Genomic DNA, 14,212 nt, shown 5'->3' with positions numbered 1-14,212 from the left:
CCCATCGCCATATAGCTCCATTATTTGTGGGTGAGTGACGCTAGTTAGGCTTCTCTGAGGACCTTCATTTCCTCCCTACTGTTTCTTCTGATGTACCTTGAGTCCGTGTTTAAAAGGGACTCATGTGACACCATCTTTTCTCTAATAGCTCATTTGCCCATACAAAAATAAAACATTATCCAGCCATTATAAAGTAAATTAAAGTTTCACATACCCCTGCCAGGATGAAGGCTGTCCACATCTTCCACCTGATCCTCCCTGGGCAGCAACATTCCAATAAAAAACAAACTACTGGCCACTCACCCCTTAATCACCTTAGCGGTTAATAACTGCTATAGTAATTAAGGGGTAAACCCCCCTCCCCTGTTACCCACCTGGGATGCCTAACCACCCTCCATGGGGCAACTACCCCCAACCTCTTTACCCATTGATGTTCACAGTGGTAAACCATTCCCATAATACGGGCATAGTTTGCCACTATGGCAATGAATGGCCATGCTACAAATAACAATACAAGCACTGTATAAAATACATTACGTTTCAATAAAACAAAACATTTGCCAATAAGCCAATTGATTGACACAGTGGAAACCCTGCCCATAGTATGGGAATGGATTGCCACAAGGACAATGAATGAGCGGAAAAAAAAAATCATAGAAAAATACAAAACATTACAATGAAATAAAAACAAGCATTTCCCAAAAACGCATTGCTTGTCACATCCTTAAAAAAAAAAGGGAACCTGTCACATGGTACACCAGCCAATCGGATTGGGGGTATACCATTTGATACGCAAAAGTGAGGTTGCAGGCCTTAAGACCTGTCCCTTCTCATTTAATTCCAAGACGACGACAGGGCAACATCTCTGCCCCTTTTGGATTACAAAGAAGAAAAGACCGAATAAAAGAAAAAAGGAAAGAAAAAGAAAGAAGAAAAGAACTTACCGGAGACGTCTCTTCAATCAACATATGATCGTGGACTTCTTCGCATCAGCTGTTTGGAGAGCATTGCATCGTGAGTCAAAAGATTGTGACGGAATAGAATTCAGAGGGCGAATACAGCAAAAGGTAAGAAACATATTGATTGATTGGCTTTTATGTAATTATGTATTTTTTTAAAGATGCTCATTGACTGCCAAGGTGCTTATCTATGCCCCTTTATGGGTATAGACAAACACAGTGACAAGTAAATACTTTTTTTGGCAAATGTTTGTTTTAATTTCATTGTAATGTATTGTATTTTGTGTTATGTTTTTTTTTTTGCTTGCCCATTCATTGTCATTGTGGCAATCCATGCCCATATTGTGGACACAGTCACAATCAATGGCTTTATTGGCAAATGTTTTATTGAAATGTAATGTATTTTATTCAGCACTTGTGTTTTTGTTAGCTTGTGAATTCATTACCATAGTGGCAATCCATGCCCCTATTGGGGGCATGGTTTACCACTGTGACAATCAATGGGTACAGTGGGTCGGAGTAGTTGCTCTGGGGAGGGTTTGTAGGCCTCCCGGTTTTTAGCGGGGGAGGTGGGTTAACCCCTTAATTACCATAGCGGTTACTAACCATTACCATTAACTAACAGTGGCCAGTAGTTTGTTTTTTTATTGTAATGTAGCTGCCCATGGAGGACAGGGAGGAAGATGAGGATGGCCTTCATCCTGGCAGGGGTGAGTTTAACTTTAATTTACTTTATGCTGGCTGGATATTGTTTTATTTTTAATAGGTAAATGCGCTATTATCTAGATCTGTATGTGTTGGGGGGGGGGGGGAGTTGGGGGCAGAGACACGGGTAGTAGGGTTGTTGTATTTTAATGTTTCTTGGGGGTAGTTTCCCCAGGGTGGGTGGTTAGGCCTCTCGGGTGAGTAGCGGGAAGGGTTAACCCCTTCATTACCACCGCTATGTTAGTGAAGGGATTAACTACTTCTGCAACCTTTCCGCTAGGCCTAAACACCCACCCTCGGGAAATTACCCCCTTCACCCACCCCCTCTACCTCCAAGAAAGCAGGTACTCTGTTTAACCCCTTCATTGCCTTAGCGTAATAAAGCTGCTAGTTTATTTTAATAACAGTATTGAAGCAGGGGGTCTCTGGAGCTGAACCGCATTAATTTCATGTCCAGTGACCCCCTGCTTCCCGAGTTACAGGCCCCGGTATCTCTCACATCACGTGACCTGGACATTTAAACGCACAGGAGATACTGGCACCCCATACCGGGGGTCTGTAACTCGGGAAGCAGGGGGTACCCAAAGCTAAAATTAATGCGATTCAGCTCCGGAGACAACCTACTACAATACTCGGTTATTAAAATGTAAATAAAAACAGTGCGATCACTTGTAAGAGCTGTGCAGGGAGATGCAGCTTTCTTTGTGTAGCTCTCTGTGCAGCTCTTACAGACTGTGGGAAGATTGCAGAGGTAGAAATTAGAAAAAGTCTGAGATAAGGTCTGAGTCTGAGATAAGCATTTTCCTACCTCGCGGCTTGTGACTTGCGGTAATGCTTTCTGAATACCGTGATAACACAAAATGTCAGACCGTGGGTAGGGTCCTGCCACACCGTTCGATTTGGCAGTGATTTTATCGAAGCTACTAGAATAAGCTCTAATGTCTCTTCGCAGTAGCACAATACTCCAGCATCAAAGTTGTTAACTTTGACAAAATCTTGAACAAATACACATGCAATGTTTGCACTACATGATCACAAAGTAAACAAATACTTTGTTAGAGTCAGTAAATGCTGTCAATTTAGTTAACCACTTCCTGGGCCTGTGTAATGACAGTGAAAATCTATACTTCAATAAAATGCATTTTCAGATGCAACAGTATAATTGCAGTGGAAAATAATATTCTCGTAATAAAGTGCTGTACAAAAAAAATGTACGTGTATAAAGTACAACAATATGTTTTCTCTACACATTTGTCAGGTAAAATAATTTCATAGGATACACTTCATTCTTTCAGTCAGTGTAACTCAGCAGCTACAATGTATCCTGATTGTACAAAGGTAACATTATCTATTGTTACAGTTTGCAGCTCAAACTGCTGGGAATATTGGCAACAAATGATCACAAACAGGAAAGTGTTGCAAATATCTTGCACTGCTGGGGAAGGGTGTTAAATATCCTACTAAAGAAATCAAAGGATGCTCAGTATATTAAAACTGATTAAAAATGGCATTAAGAGTAAAAAAAACAAATGTAGTAAGTATTACATATTTCTAATACTATAGAACTGATTTAAAAAAAAACACACATGTAGGATATTGCATGGATTGCTCCTTTAAATGACCAAGTGGGACTACATCTTATTGGTGTAGCCCTACATACGATGGGACTAATGATCGTCGCTGTTCGGTTTTACGCGGACACGTCCACTTTTTAAGGGCCTGTGAAAGTGACCGGTTGGATTTTAAACAGACTCACCTAATACTGTGTTCGTCATCAGTGGTGGTTTGTGTATGCATCAGCTGGGCAAGCATGCCTTATAGTGCGTCACCTAACTACCAGAACGCGTTCATGGCAACCCAAAAGGAGCGTGCATACCAGCCGTGACCACGCCCGTGTAGACGCTAGCATTCCTGAAGTGGCATCTCAGGCAGCTGCTCGCGGTGTGCCGCACATGCGCAACCAGGCATAGCAACCCGACAGCGTCTATAGTAACATGAAGGAGGATGCGCGCGCAGCCTAAGCACGATCACTACAGCATGGACCTGCACGCTGGCAATAATAAATATATATATATATATATATGAATCACTCCATGCATAGACACTAAGGCAACATGACATCACCATAAACTATTGCATGTGTATATGGCCAATCTCAGATAGGCTGTGCAATATTAATTTACAGATCCTATCTAACACAACCAGCACCGATGGCATAATGATCACAGTATAAACCAACATAAAAAAACTACATAAAAGTGCCTAACTTGGGACTAAAGTGATACATCAAAAAACCAAAGTGCAAAAAAACAAACAGGGAAAGGGAACATAGAAGAAATGCGACATTGCAGCAAAAGGATATTTTTACAAAAAACAGCTAAATTTCAAGTCCTCATTTAATCCAAAAGGAGACATGGTTCTCAATTCGTAAATCAATCTCGCCTCCTGTTGCAAAAGCAGTTTATTCCTATCCCCTCCACGCGGTGGTGGCTGTATTTGGAGGATAGGCATACATCGCATAGTCGCCAGGGAATGTCTCATTTGTTTAAAATGCCTTGCGACAGGCAGATATTTGAGTTCTGTGCTATCATCAGCATTCAAAAGTGCCTTTCGAATGGTGGAGCGATGTATCGCGATCCGTTCCTTTAACATGCGTGAGGTCTTTCCAATGTAAAGGAGACCGCAGGGGCATTTAAAAATAACTGATAGTATACCGCTCGCCTGATAGCAAATATTGTAGCCGGTGCAAAGGGATAGTACTGGCAATGCAAGTAGATAGGAGGCAAAACAAAAGGTCTCCCGCAGAACCCTTTTACCACTGCACACAGGCTAGTATATAGAATAGCAAGGATATAGTGCTCCTTGATATAGATCAGAATAGGCTGTAGGGGAGACCCTGGTAACCGCACCCAGTTCTAGGAGTGAACAATTACCTAAAACGGCCAAATATTTATTTATTTATTTATTTATAAAATATTTTACCAGGAAGTAATACATTGAGAGTTACCTCTCGTTTTCAAGTATGTCCTGGGCACAGAGTAAAACAAATAATACATGGTTACAAGTACAGTTACATAAATGAACAAGGTATACATTATATACAAGACATTGCGTGCACAGTTAAAGAAAATGTATATTATGAGCGTATGAAACAGTTACAGACCAGATTAAAGTGTGAGACAGCCTTAGATTTGAAATAACTTAAGCTGGTGGTGGATATGAGAGTCTCTGGTAGGTTGTTCCAGTTTTGGGGTGCACAGAAGGAGAAGGAGGAACGTCCGGATACTTTGTTGAGCCTTGGGACCATGAATAGTCTTTTGGAGTCAGATCTCAGGTGATAGGTGCTGCGTGTGGTAGGGGTGAGGAGCTTGTTCAGGTAGCTGGGTAGCTTGCCCAGAAAGTATTTGAGGGTAATACAGCTATTATACTATAACATGCCAGCGTTATTGTTCAGACTAATCTCTATGTTAATGTGCAAGGGAGCTATATTTAGCAGTAATAGGATATTAAATCCTGTGGCCACCTACTTGAATATATTTATACACAACTCTACAATTGGTCTCATCGTTGCCCCAGAGGGGTTAATACCCTACTCATAGCATTCCCTGTCTTTAACATCCCATCCTATCAACTGGTACTGGGATAGTATGAATAACTTACGACACGATTGCTTGATAGCTATGATTTAATACATTTTTAATTCACATCACACGTTACTTTGGTAATATATGTTTTAAGGATTTATTAAAAGTTAATTTTTACACTTGGGTGGTGTGCATTTAAGTGAATTCTTTTGGGGGCACATTCATTTTGTGTTTCCCCTTCCCCTTTTCTGATTCACTTTTAGTTCACAGTTTGCACCCACCTTTTGATTACCTCACCTATGAATATAAATACTTCATTCAATTAGTATGGTCCTGTGATCACTCCCCACTCTTTGTTGTTTCGTTAGCTGGGTAGCTTGCCCAGAAAGTATTTGAGGGTGAGACAGGAAAGGTGAACAATAAACTTTTTTTTAACATCTATACATACAAAACAATACGACGCAAGATCAGTAGGTCGACACCGTGTAAGGTACACTCTCATTCATTCAAGGAGTTTCAGCTGATTACACACTTTACTGGTATGTATAGTTTATTTGTTTTTATATATATTAGTCACTACTGGTCATATTACCTATCTCTACATTGGTTTATGCAGACCCTGCCATAGGTGACTAGAAGTTGTAGTATCTACCTGAACACACCCTATAGTATTCCTTATACACAGGTCCACATTAGGATTTCTGTGTTTGTCTCGTCAGGTGTGTGCAATTTGGATATCCCAAACACACACCACCACTTTTGATCCTGAGCCTATACGGCTGTCAGTATTACTGATCCACCTACCTGCAGTACGTCGTTTTAATACCCATTATTTTAACTATTGTTCTTAATAAAGTTTATGTTTTAATTCATTCATAAATCACCAGAGTGTGAACTTGAGTGCAACATTGGGTTCTCTCTCTCAAACCTCTATTACTGTATACACACCCATTGCACCGTTCACAGTCCTATTTCATTGTGGCCGCAGCAGGGGCTCCCCTATTGTTCCTACCTAGTATATAGAATAGCAAGGATATAGTGCTCCTTGATATAGATCAGAATAGGCTGTAGGGGAGACCCTGGTAACCGCACCCAGTTCTAGGAGTGAACAATTATACTTTTATTTAACATCTATACATAGCAGCTTATCAGGAGGGTTCTATTTTAGAACTAGATTTATCACTATATACCTACCATTTCGCCTCCTGTATACACCCATACCTGAGTTTTAGATGTTTTTATTACCTACTGATCTTGCGTCGTTGTATTGTTTTGTATGTATAGATGTTAAAAAAAAGTTTATTGTTCACCTTTCCTGTCTCACCCTCAAATACTTTCTGGGCAAGCTACCCAGCTACCTGAACAAGCTCCTCACCCCTACCACACGCAGCACCTATCACCTGAGATCTGACTCCAAAAGACTATTCATGGTCCCAAGGCTCAACAAAGTATCCGGACGTTCCTCCTTCTCCTTCCGTGCACCCCAAAACTGGAACAACCTACCAGAGACTCTCATATCCACCACCAGCTTAAGTTATTTCAAATCTAAGGCTGTCTCACACTTTAATCTGGTCTGTAACTGTTTCATACGCTCATAATATACATTTTCTTTAACTGTGCACGCAATGTCTTGTATATAATGTATACCTTGTTCATTTATGTAACTGTATTTGTAACCATGTATTATTTGTTTTACTCTGTGCCCAGGACATACTTGAAAACGAGAGGTAACTCTCAATGTATTACTTCCTGGTAAAATATTTTATAAATAAATAAATAAATAAATATTTGGCCGTTTTAGGTAATTGTTCACTCCTAGAACTGGGTGCGGTAACCAGGGTCTCCCCTACAGCCTATTCTGATCTATATCAAGGAGCACTATATCCTTGCTATTCTATATACTAGCCTGTCTGTGCAGTGGTAAAAGGGATCTGCGGGAGACCTTTTGTTTTGCCTCCTATCTACTTGCATTGCCAGTACTATCCCTTTGCACCGGCTACAATATTTGCTATCAGGTGAGCGGTATACTATCAGTTATTTTTAAATGCCCCTGCGGTCTCCTTTACATTGGAAAGACCTCACGCATGTTAAAGGAACGGATCGCGATACATCGCTCCACCATTCGAAAGGCACTTTTGAATGCTGATGATAGCACAGAACTCAAATATCTGCCTGTCGCAAGGCATTTTAAACAAATGAGACATTCCCTGGCGACTATGCGATGTATGCCTATCCTCCAAATACAGCCACCACCGCGTGGAGGGGATAGGAATAAACTGCTTTTGCAACAGGAGGCGAGATTGATTTACGAATTGAGAACCATGTCTCCTTTTGGATTAAATGAGGACTTGAACCTTAGCTACTTTTTGTAAAAATATCCTTTTGCTGCAATGTCGCATTTCTTCTATGTTCCTTTTCCCTGTTTGTTTTTATTCACGTTTTTTTGCACTTTGGTTTTTTGATGTATCACTTTAGTCCCAGGTTAGGCACTTTTATGTAGTTTTTTTATGTTGGTTTATACTGTGATCATTATGCCATCGGTGCTGGTTGTGTTAGATAGGATCTGTAAATTAATATTGCACAGCCTATCTAAGATTGGCCATATAAACATGCAATAGTTTATGGTGATGTCATGTTGCCTTAGTGTCTATGCATGGAGTTATTAATATATATATATTTATTATTGCCAGCGTGCAGGTCCATGCTACAGTGATCGTGCTTAGGCTGCGCGCGCATCCTCCATGTTACTATAGACGTGGTCTGGTTGCTATGCGCGGTTGCGCATGTGCGGCACACTGCGAGCAGCTGCCTGAGATGCCACTTCAGGAATGCTAGCGTCTACACGGGCGCAGTCACGGCTGGTATGCGCGCTCCTTCTGGGTTGCCATGAACGCGTTCTGGTAGTTAGGTGACGCACTATCAGGCATGCTCGCCCTGCTGATGCATACACAGACCACCACTGATGACGAACACAGCATTAGGTGAGTCCATTATTGCATACGAGTATCAGTGCTTTGTATTGGTCTATGGGCTGTACCTGGGACAGTGATTTGCATGTTTTTATTTGTTTCAGGTGTTTTTGCATGTGGGGGTGTGGGTATATATGGGTGTTAAGACCAGTCACTTGTGCACTGCCCTGAGGAAGGTCCCTCTACGAGGACCGAAACGTTGGCTGCCGGGTGTTCTTAATACACATCTTTTTTCTACAATTGCAGTGTGCTGTCTTATTTTGGTCATCAGGATCCCCCTGGTCACTATGTACATATCCTTATGTTATGGGACAAGCATCTGCCTTCACCAAAAACGTGAGTGCAAACTGCCACACCAATGATAAAAACTGATGACATCAATAAATAATATCCAGAAACAGACAATTACAGAAAAAAAAAGTCTCCAACCTACGGTCATAACTGCAGCAATCCTCTTGGCAATTGTTGGGGTGATTTGAAATGCATGAACAAGTCGCCACCCCTGTAGATCGAATATAGCCTTTACCCCATTCTTCTGTGTCTCTGCATCCTTCACTATAAGCTCTGAGGTTATTAGACTCACTCGAAATACGTCATATGCTGTGAAATGCTTTGGGTCCCATTGTGCTAAAAACAAATGGGTTCAGTTTCATTTTATTTCATATACAGAATATGTATGTATTTCATGTGCACACATTCTTAAAAAAAACCCATCAAAATAAACATGCTACTAATTATGCCGCCTAATGTAGTTAGTTACTGCCACACACAGATGTAGCAAGACTTACTGTCGTTATGGCCACGGAGAAAACGCGGTCATCAGCGTCCCGATCACGGCCACAAGGACAGTAACATTTGCAGTCTGGAAGGATTAATGCTGCAGGGTCCATACCTTTTGAATGGGACTCCGCAGGAGTAATCCTTAGCTTGATGGGCCATGAGCTGGTGACAGATATACCGCTGCTCACCACTCAGATGAGCAGCGCACACTCGCTTGTTGTTATTATTTTTGGACATAGGTTTGAAGCAGGGGTTCTCCAGAGTTGAACCGCCATAATTTCAGGTCCAGGGACCCTCTGCTTCCCAAGGTTTTGACCTCCGTAGGGGGTGCCGGTATCTCCTTCAAATTTAAATCTCCTGTGTCATGGACCATGTAACATTTAAACAGCAGCGCTGAGATACCGGAACCCCCCTAGCTGCTCCAAAATGCGGCACCGAGTAAGTCTTGCTACATCTGTAGTATTACAGTGTTCTTTGTACATCCTTCAGGCCAACGTACACTTTAGCTTAATATGTTACTAGCCCCTCCGACACTGCACACTAGGGAAATGAATACCTGTACAAATTATTACTTTAATTCAAACTAACACAATAACCACTCATCAGTTTTAAAACATTACAAGAGAGTATGTTTACACAGTGTGACATTTAGGATCAAGCTGTAAACCAAGGGAGGATTATTTATAGCTCCAGGTACCCACTAGTTCTAGAGATACTTACTGGTGAAGGTAGCCCGTTGCGGCCCCCTCCAGGGGAAACAAAATGGCAGTTTAAACCAGGGTAGGGAAACTCCAGTCCTCAAGGGCCATCAACGGGTCAGGTTTTCAGGATATCCCTGCTTCAGCACAGGTGACTCACATCGAAGACTGAGCCACCTGTGCTGAAGCAAGATATCCTGAAAACCCGACCCGTTGATGGCTCTTGAAGACTGGCGTTTCCCACATCTGGTTTATATCCATCGTGTCTTCCTATTGGCCAAAGTGACATGGGGATTTAAATACCAGGAAGTACCAGTGCTAGCTTTACTGGTGTGTAAGCGCAGTTCAGCTCTCAGACCCCATGCTTCCAATAATATATTTAAACAAAAAAAAAAGTACAAATGTTGGCGGGCCTGCTGCTTTAACAATGTCATATTCTCCTTACCGATCCTGTAAATCAGAACTTTGCTTCCAAAAGCGTCCCTTGACCTCAGGACTCCATGGTAGCCAGCAAGGAAGAGATTGAGGATAGGAGATGGGCGCAGGTCGGCACTTATCTCTGGACATTCTTCCCTCCATTTATGATAGTTTTTCAGTAGCTAAGAATGAAATGAAAAGGCATGTGTTAAAAGGTACCGTTTCACATACAGATGTAGCAAGACTTACTGTCCACGGGGCCACGGAGAAAAATGCAAAAACCTGCAGCCCGAACATGACCCCTCGGCAACCGCAAGGACAGCAAGGTTTGCGGCCCGGAAGGATTAACACTACGGGGTCCATGCTTTTGAAGGGGACCCCCGCAGTGTTAATCCTTCACTTGAATGGGAGAGAGAATAGCAATAATCACTTTCCAGATTAACCGTCTGCAGCCGTGTCCCTGCCTTTCTACCTGGATCCGTGTCTCCGCAGCGCTGGTAAGGCCGAGGCGCCGGTGTCGGCGCTGGACACACGCCTGCCAGGCTAGCGGCGCGTGCAGCTGTGATCCCCGGTCTGCGGTGAGCTGCAGGGGGAAAAGATGGGGGGGGGCGAGGCGTGCGGCCTTGACGTCACCCGGCAGGTTCACCCTCATTGGCTGAACCGCCGGGGGCGTGGCCAGCGCTCCGTAGCAAGTCCTGAACACAGATTTCCTGTCTTCAGAGAAATCTGGTCACGCAACGCGGTGGCCAAGGCAGGTAGGGGGCATGGCCTCATGGGGGGGGCGGTTCTTATCCCCGCAGCTCACACCATAGCGTGCGCTGCAGCAGGCACCGGGGACCTAGCCTAAGATGCAGGGCTGTAATTCCTTCCCTTATATGCCCTTATATGGCATCTACACTGTCCAGCCCCTTGATGATATAGATGTCCAAATACGGCATGTAGCCTCCCGTTCATGATGCAGGGCTCCATATAATGGCATCTATGTCAGCCAGGGGGAGGAATTACTGCCCTGCATCATACAGCGCTGCAGAGACATGGATCTGGGTAGAGAAACAGCGACACGGCTGCAGACGGCTGCCCAGCTCATATGGAAGATGACTATCTGTATTGTGCTCCCTGCAGATAATCCTTTTGGGCTAACACTGTGGGGTCCCATTCACAAGCATGGAACCCCGCAGAGTTAATCCTCCTGGGCCGCTTACTATCCTTGGGCCATGAGAGCTATAGCCGCAGTGCGGCCATACTGGAGCAGTGGAAATTGCAGCCCGAGGACAGTAAGTCTTGCTACATGTGTACTTATCCATAACAGAATGAGGTGGAAAGGAGTGAGGGAGAGCGAACAGCTGTACATGGTGAATCGGGCTGATAAGGAGCGGGTGAGCAATGTATTCTTCCTCTCTGCTTTGCCCCATTCTGCACTTCTACCTCCTATGCTCACTCTCTCATCCCCTCTCTCGGCCTCAGCGTAAAGTAGACAAAGAGTAGAGATGTGTAAATCAGTTTCTTTATGACAACCTTTTGCAAAAACAGCAAGCTTTCCAAAAGAAATGTGCCAAGTATTAAAAGTCAATGTGCAACGTCATATGACCATATATGCTAAAATTTTGTGAGAACAATAAATTTAAGAGAAAACCGCAGAACTATTTTGTAAGGAAAATTTGCCATTCACAGATCTAGTTAAGAGGAGAGGGCAAGTCATGTTTCCATATTGTCCAATCCCTCATTTCTCCAACGTACAACTCAACTCTATTTCCTATCTCCACCTTCTCCTCACCTCCCATCTTTCCCCTATCCTCTGTCCCCACTTATATAGACCATTTCCTTCCTCATCAAATTCTTGGTCTTCCCCTTTTCACCACTCCATCTACTTCCTCTGCCCACCAATTCTCTCTGTCCCCCCCATTACCCAATCCAACTTCTTTCTCCCTCCAAACTTCCATAATAAGTATTTAGAGAAGCACCTTCCACATCACTCAAGGAGGGAAATACTTCAGTATTAAATGTAATCATATAATATTATATCTCACAAAGAGATAAGGCACTCCAGTGATCTCAATACAAAAAAAGCTATTAGTAAAAAATGATCAATGTTTTGGTACAATCTAGGACCTCTTACATCGTGGACGGAAACTTTGATCATCTTTAACTAATAAATTGCTTTTTCTGTATTGAGGCCACTGGAGTGAATTCATCACTTTGTGATTTTTGGATTATGCGGATCGACCTTGGCATGAGGATAATGCTCGTCGTGCATCCGTAGCAAAGTAATCTACAGTATCGTGAGTGCTCCTATAACAGGACATCACGTAATATTATACAGATTTGTTTTATTTTAAATTATTTTTGTGAGTTAAGAAAAGTCATATTGCTTGGTTAGTAGAAATGGTGTCAGGTTAGTGCACAACCACAGAATTTTCTAGTCCTGGCTATCCGGGACTGCCTCTTTATAGCAGCATTTTGTGTTCTGTTCCTGAGATACTATAGTAAGTTTAAAAAAGCAGAGCAGTATTTTGTTTGGGCAGTGGAGAAAAACATTAGTTGGATTGGCTTCAATAAATATAAAAAAGTAAAACAGAGGTCAGTTTACTTCCTTACTCATAATGTGAAGTATAAAACTAAAAACTCCATTAGCCAAGAGGTGGCTTACAATCTGTTGAAACACAATGTAACTAACAAAGAAGTTATGTCAAAAAATGTCACTGTGTGTAATGTAGTGAGAAAGAAGTCACACTATATGTGGGAGTGCGAATGTTGACACTGGGTGGTGATGTTGGTGGAAATGTTCTACATTGAATTCAACTGAAAATTGGACCCTGAAATATCTTGATAAATACCAAAAGTATAGAGCTAGGATTTATTCTGTTAAAAGCAACACCCATCTAATGAGACATTTTGAAATCAATGAAGAAATTCGGCCAAAAATAGCTCGATCAGCCGCTTCTGCAGATATAGAATGAATTAAAATGTAAAATCGACACTTCCGCTGGGTTTCATGGATATCACAAGCTGAGATGACCGGAACTGAAGGTGTTCATTTAAAAGAAGGGGATATCATGAATGAGATGTAATAAAATAACCAAAAAGGAAATACAAAGGATGAGAGATGACCCCTGCAATTCAAGGGACACCAACTACTTCTAATTGCGTAGTATCTATGTAAGATGTTGGGACAAAAATGGGGTGGGAGGTGTGTTTAAGGAATTTGTTGAGCAGGGGGTGTTTGTTGATTAAGAGGAGAGGGGTGTTGTGGGGGGAGAGGGCAGGGGATGTTATGGGGATTTGTTGAGCGGGGGGGGGGGGGAGTTTCTTGGTGGTAAGACAGTGACACAAACGGTGAGAGAGGCACAGTGACAGGGTTAAAATGGATTAAAATGTAGTTCCAGGGAGGAGGTGGGGTTAAGATGTAGCCTCAGGGTGGGGCTATAGGATAAGAGGAGTCCCAGGGGGACATAGAAATTGAGCTGCAGGGGTTGTGTCCTTGCCCATCAAGAGAGAGAAGATCTGTATGTTAGTTGCAGCTGCTGCACACTGTCTCTCACGGAGCTGCCAGTCTCTCCCCACCTCCCACCCTTAGGCTGTGTTTATAGTGTCGTAGTGCTTGCTGATCCGCGCTGAGGCGCGCTTAGCATATAATCTGAGACCCATTATATATTATGGTGCCATTCTGAGTGAAAGCTTCCGCTTGCGTGCTCACGCGTGCGGAACCTCGCTCAGCTTTTGGCTACAGGCAAATCTGTGTTTCAGCGCTTGCTGGAGAGGAGGTGCGGTCACGTGACCGCACAGCCTCCAATCAGAGCACAGCTCAGAAATGAGCTTAGCCCCGAGAGTGGCCATTGTTCCCTCCGCTCCCCGTTCCCTCCGCGGTCGCGCTAATTAAAAAAAATTTAAAAAACAAAAAAAGGCCGCCGCGCACCCGATTGGGAGGAGAGGGGAGGAGGGAGGTGTCCCCCCTCTGCCCCGATTTCCGTGGCTGCCTGCTCGGGGCGGGAGATAGAGGGGGGGAAGCGGGTAAACAGTGTGTCCCCCCTCTGCCCTGGTTCCGTGGCTGCCTGCCTGCCCGGGGCGGGTGATGGAGGTGTGGGGGGGGCAGCGGGTGAAGC

The 14,212-nt window shown here is 43.3% G+C and overlaps 1 protein-coding gene across 1 annotated transcript in view; it reads right to left on the bottom strand.

Annotated features, from left to right (window-relative positions):
• Positions 1 to 14,212, bottom strand: part of TTPA (alpha tocopherol transfer protein) — a 66,126-nt gene that overhangs the window by 26,241 nt on the left and 25,673 nt on the right. Inside the window, exons 2-3 of the mRNA XM_075584032.1 lie at positions 10,141 to 10,294; positions 8,651 to 8,844 (exon numbers count right to left, since the gene is read on the bottom strand). Of these exons, the coding sequence (XP_075440147.1) occupies positions 8,651 to 8,844; positions 10,141 to 10,294 (348 nt within the window). The remainder of the gene's footprint in view (positions 1 to 8,650; positions 8,845 to 10,140; positions 10,295 to 14,212) is intronic.

The sequence above is a fragment of the Ascaphus truei genome, chromosome 2 (genome assembly GCF_040206685.1).
Source record: "Ascaphus truei isolate aAscTru1 chromosome 2, aAscTru1.hap1, whole genome shotgun sequence".
Classification (NCBI taxonomy): Eukaryota; Metazoa; Chordata; class Amphibia; order Anura; family Ascaphidae; genus Ascaphus; species Ascaphus truei.
The sequence above is the reverse complement of the archived record's forward strand: the minus strand, read 5'-3'. Positions and strand labels throughout refer to the sequence as shown.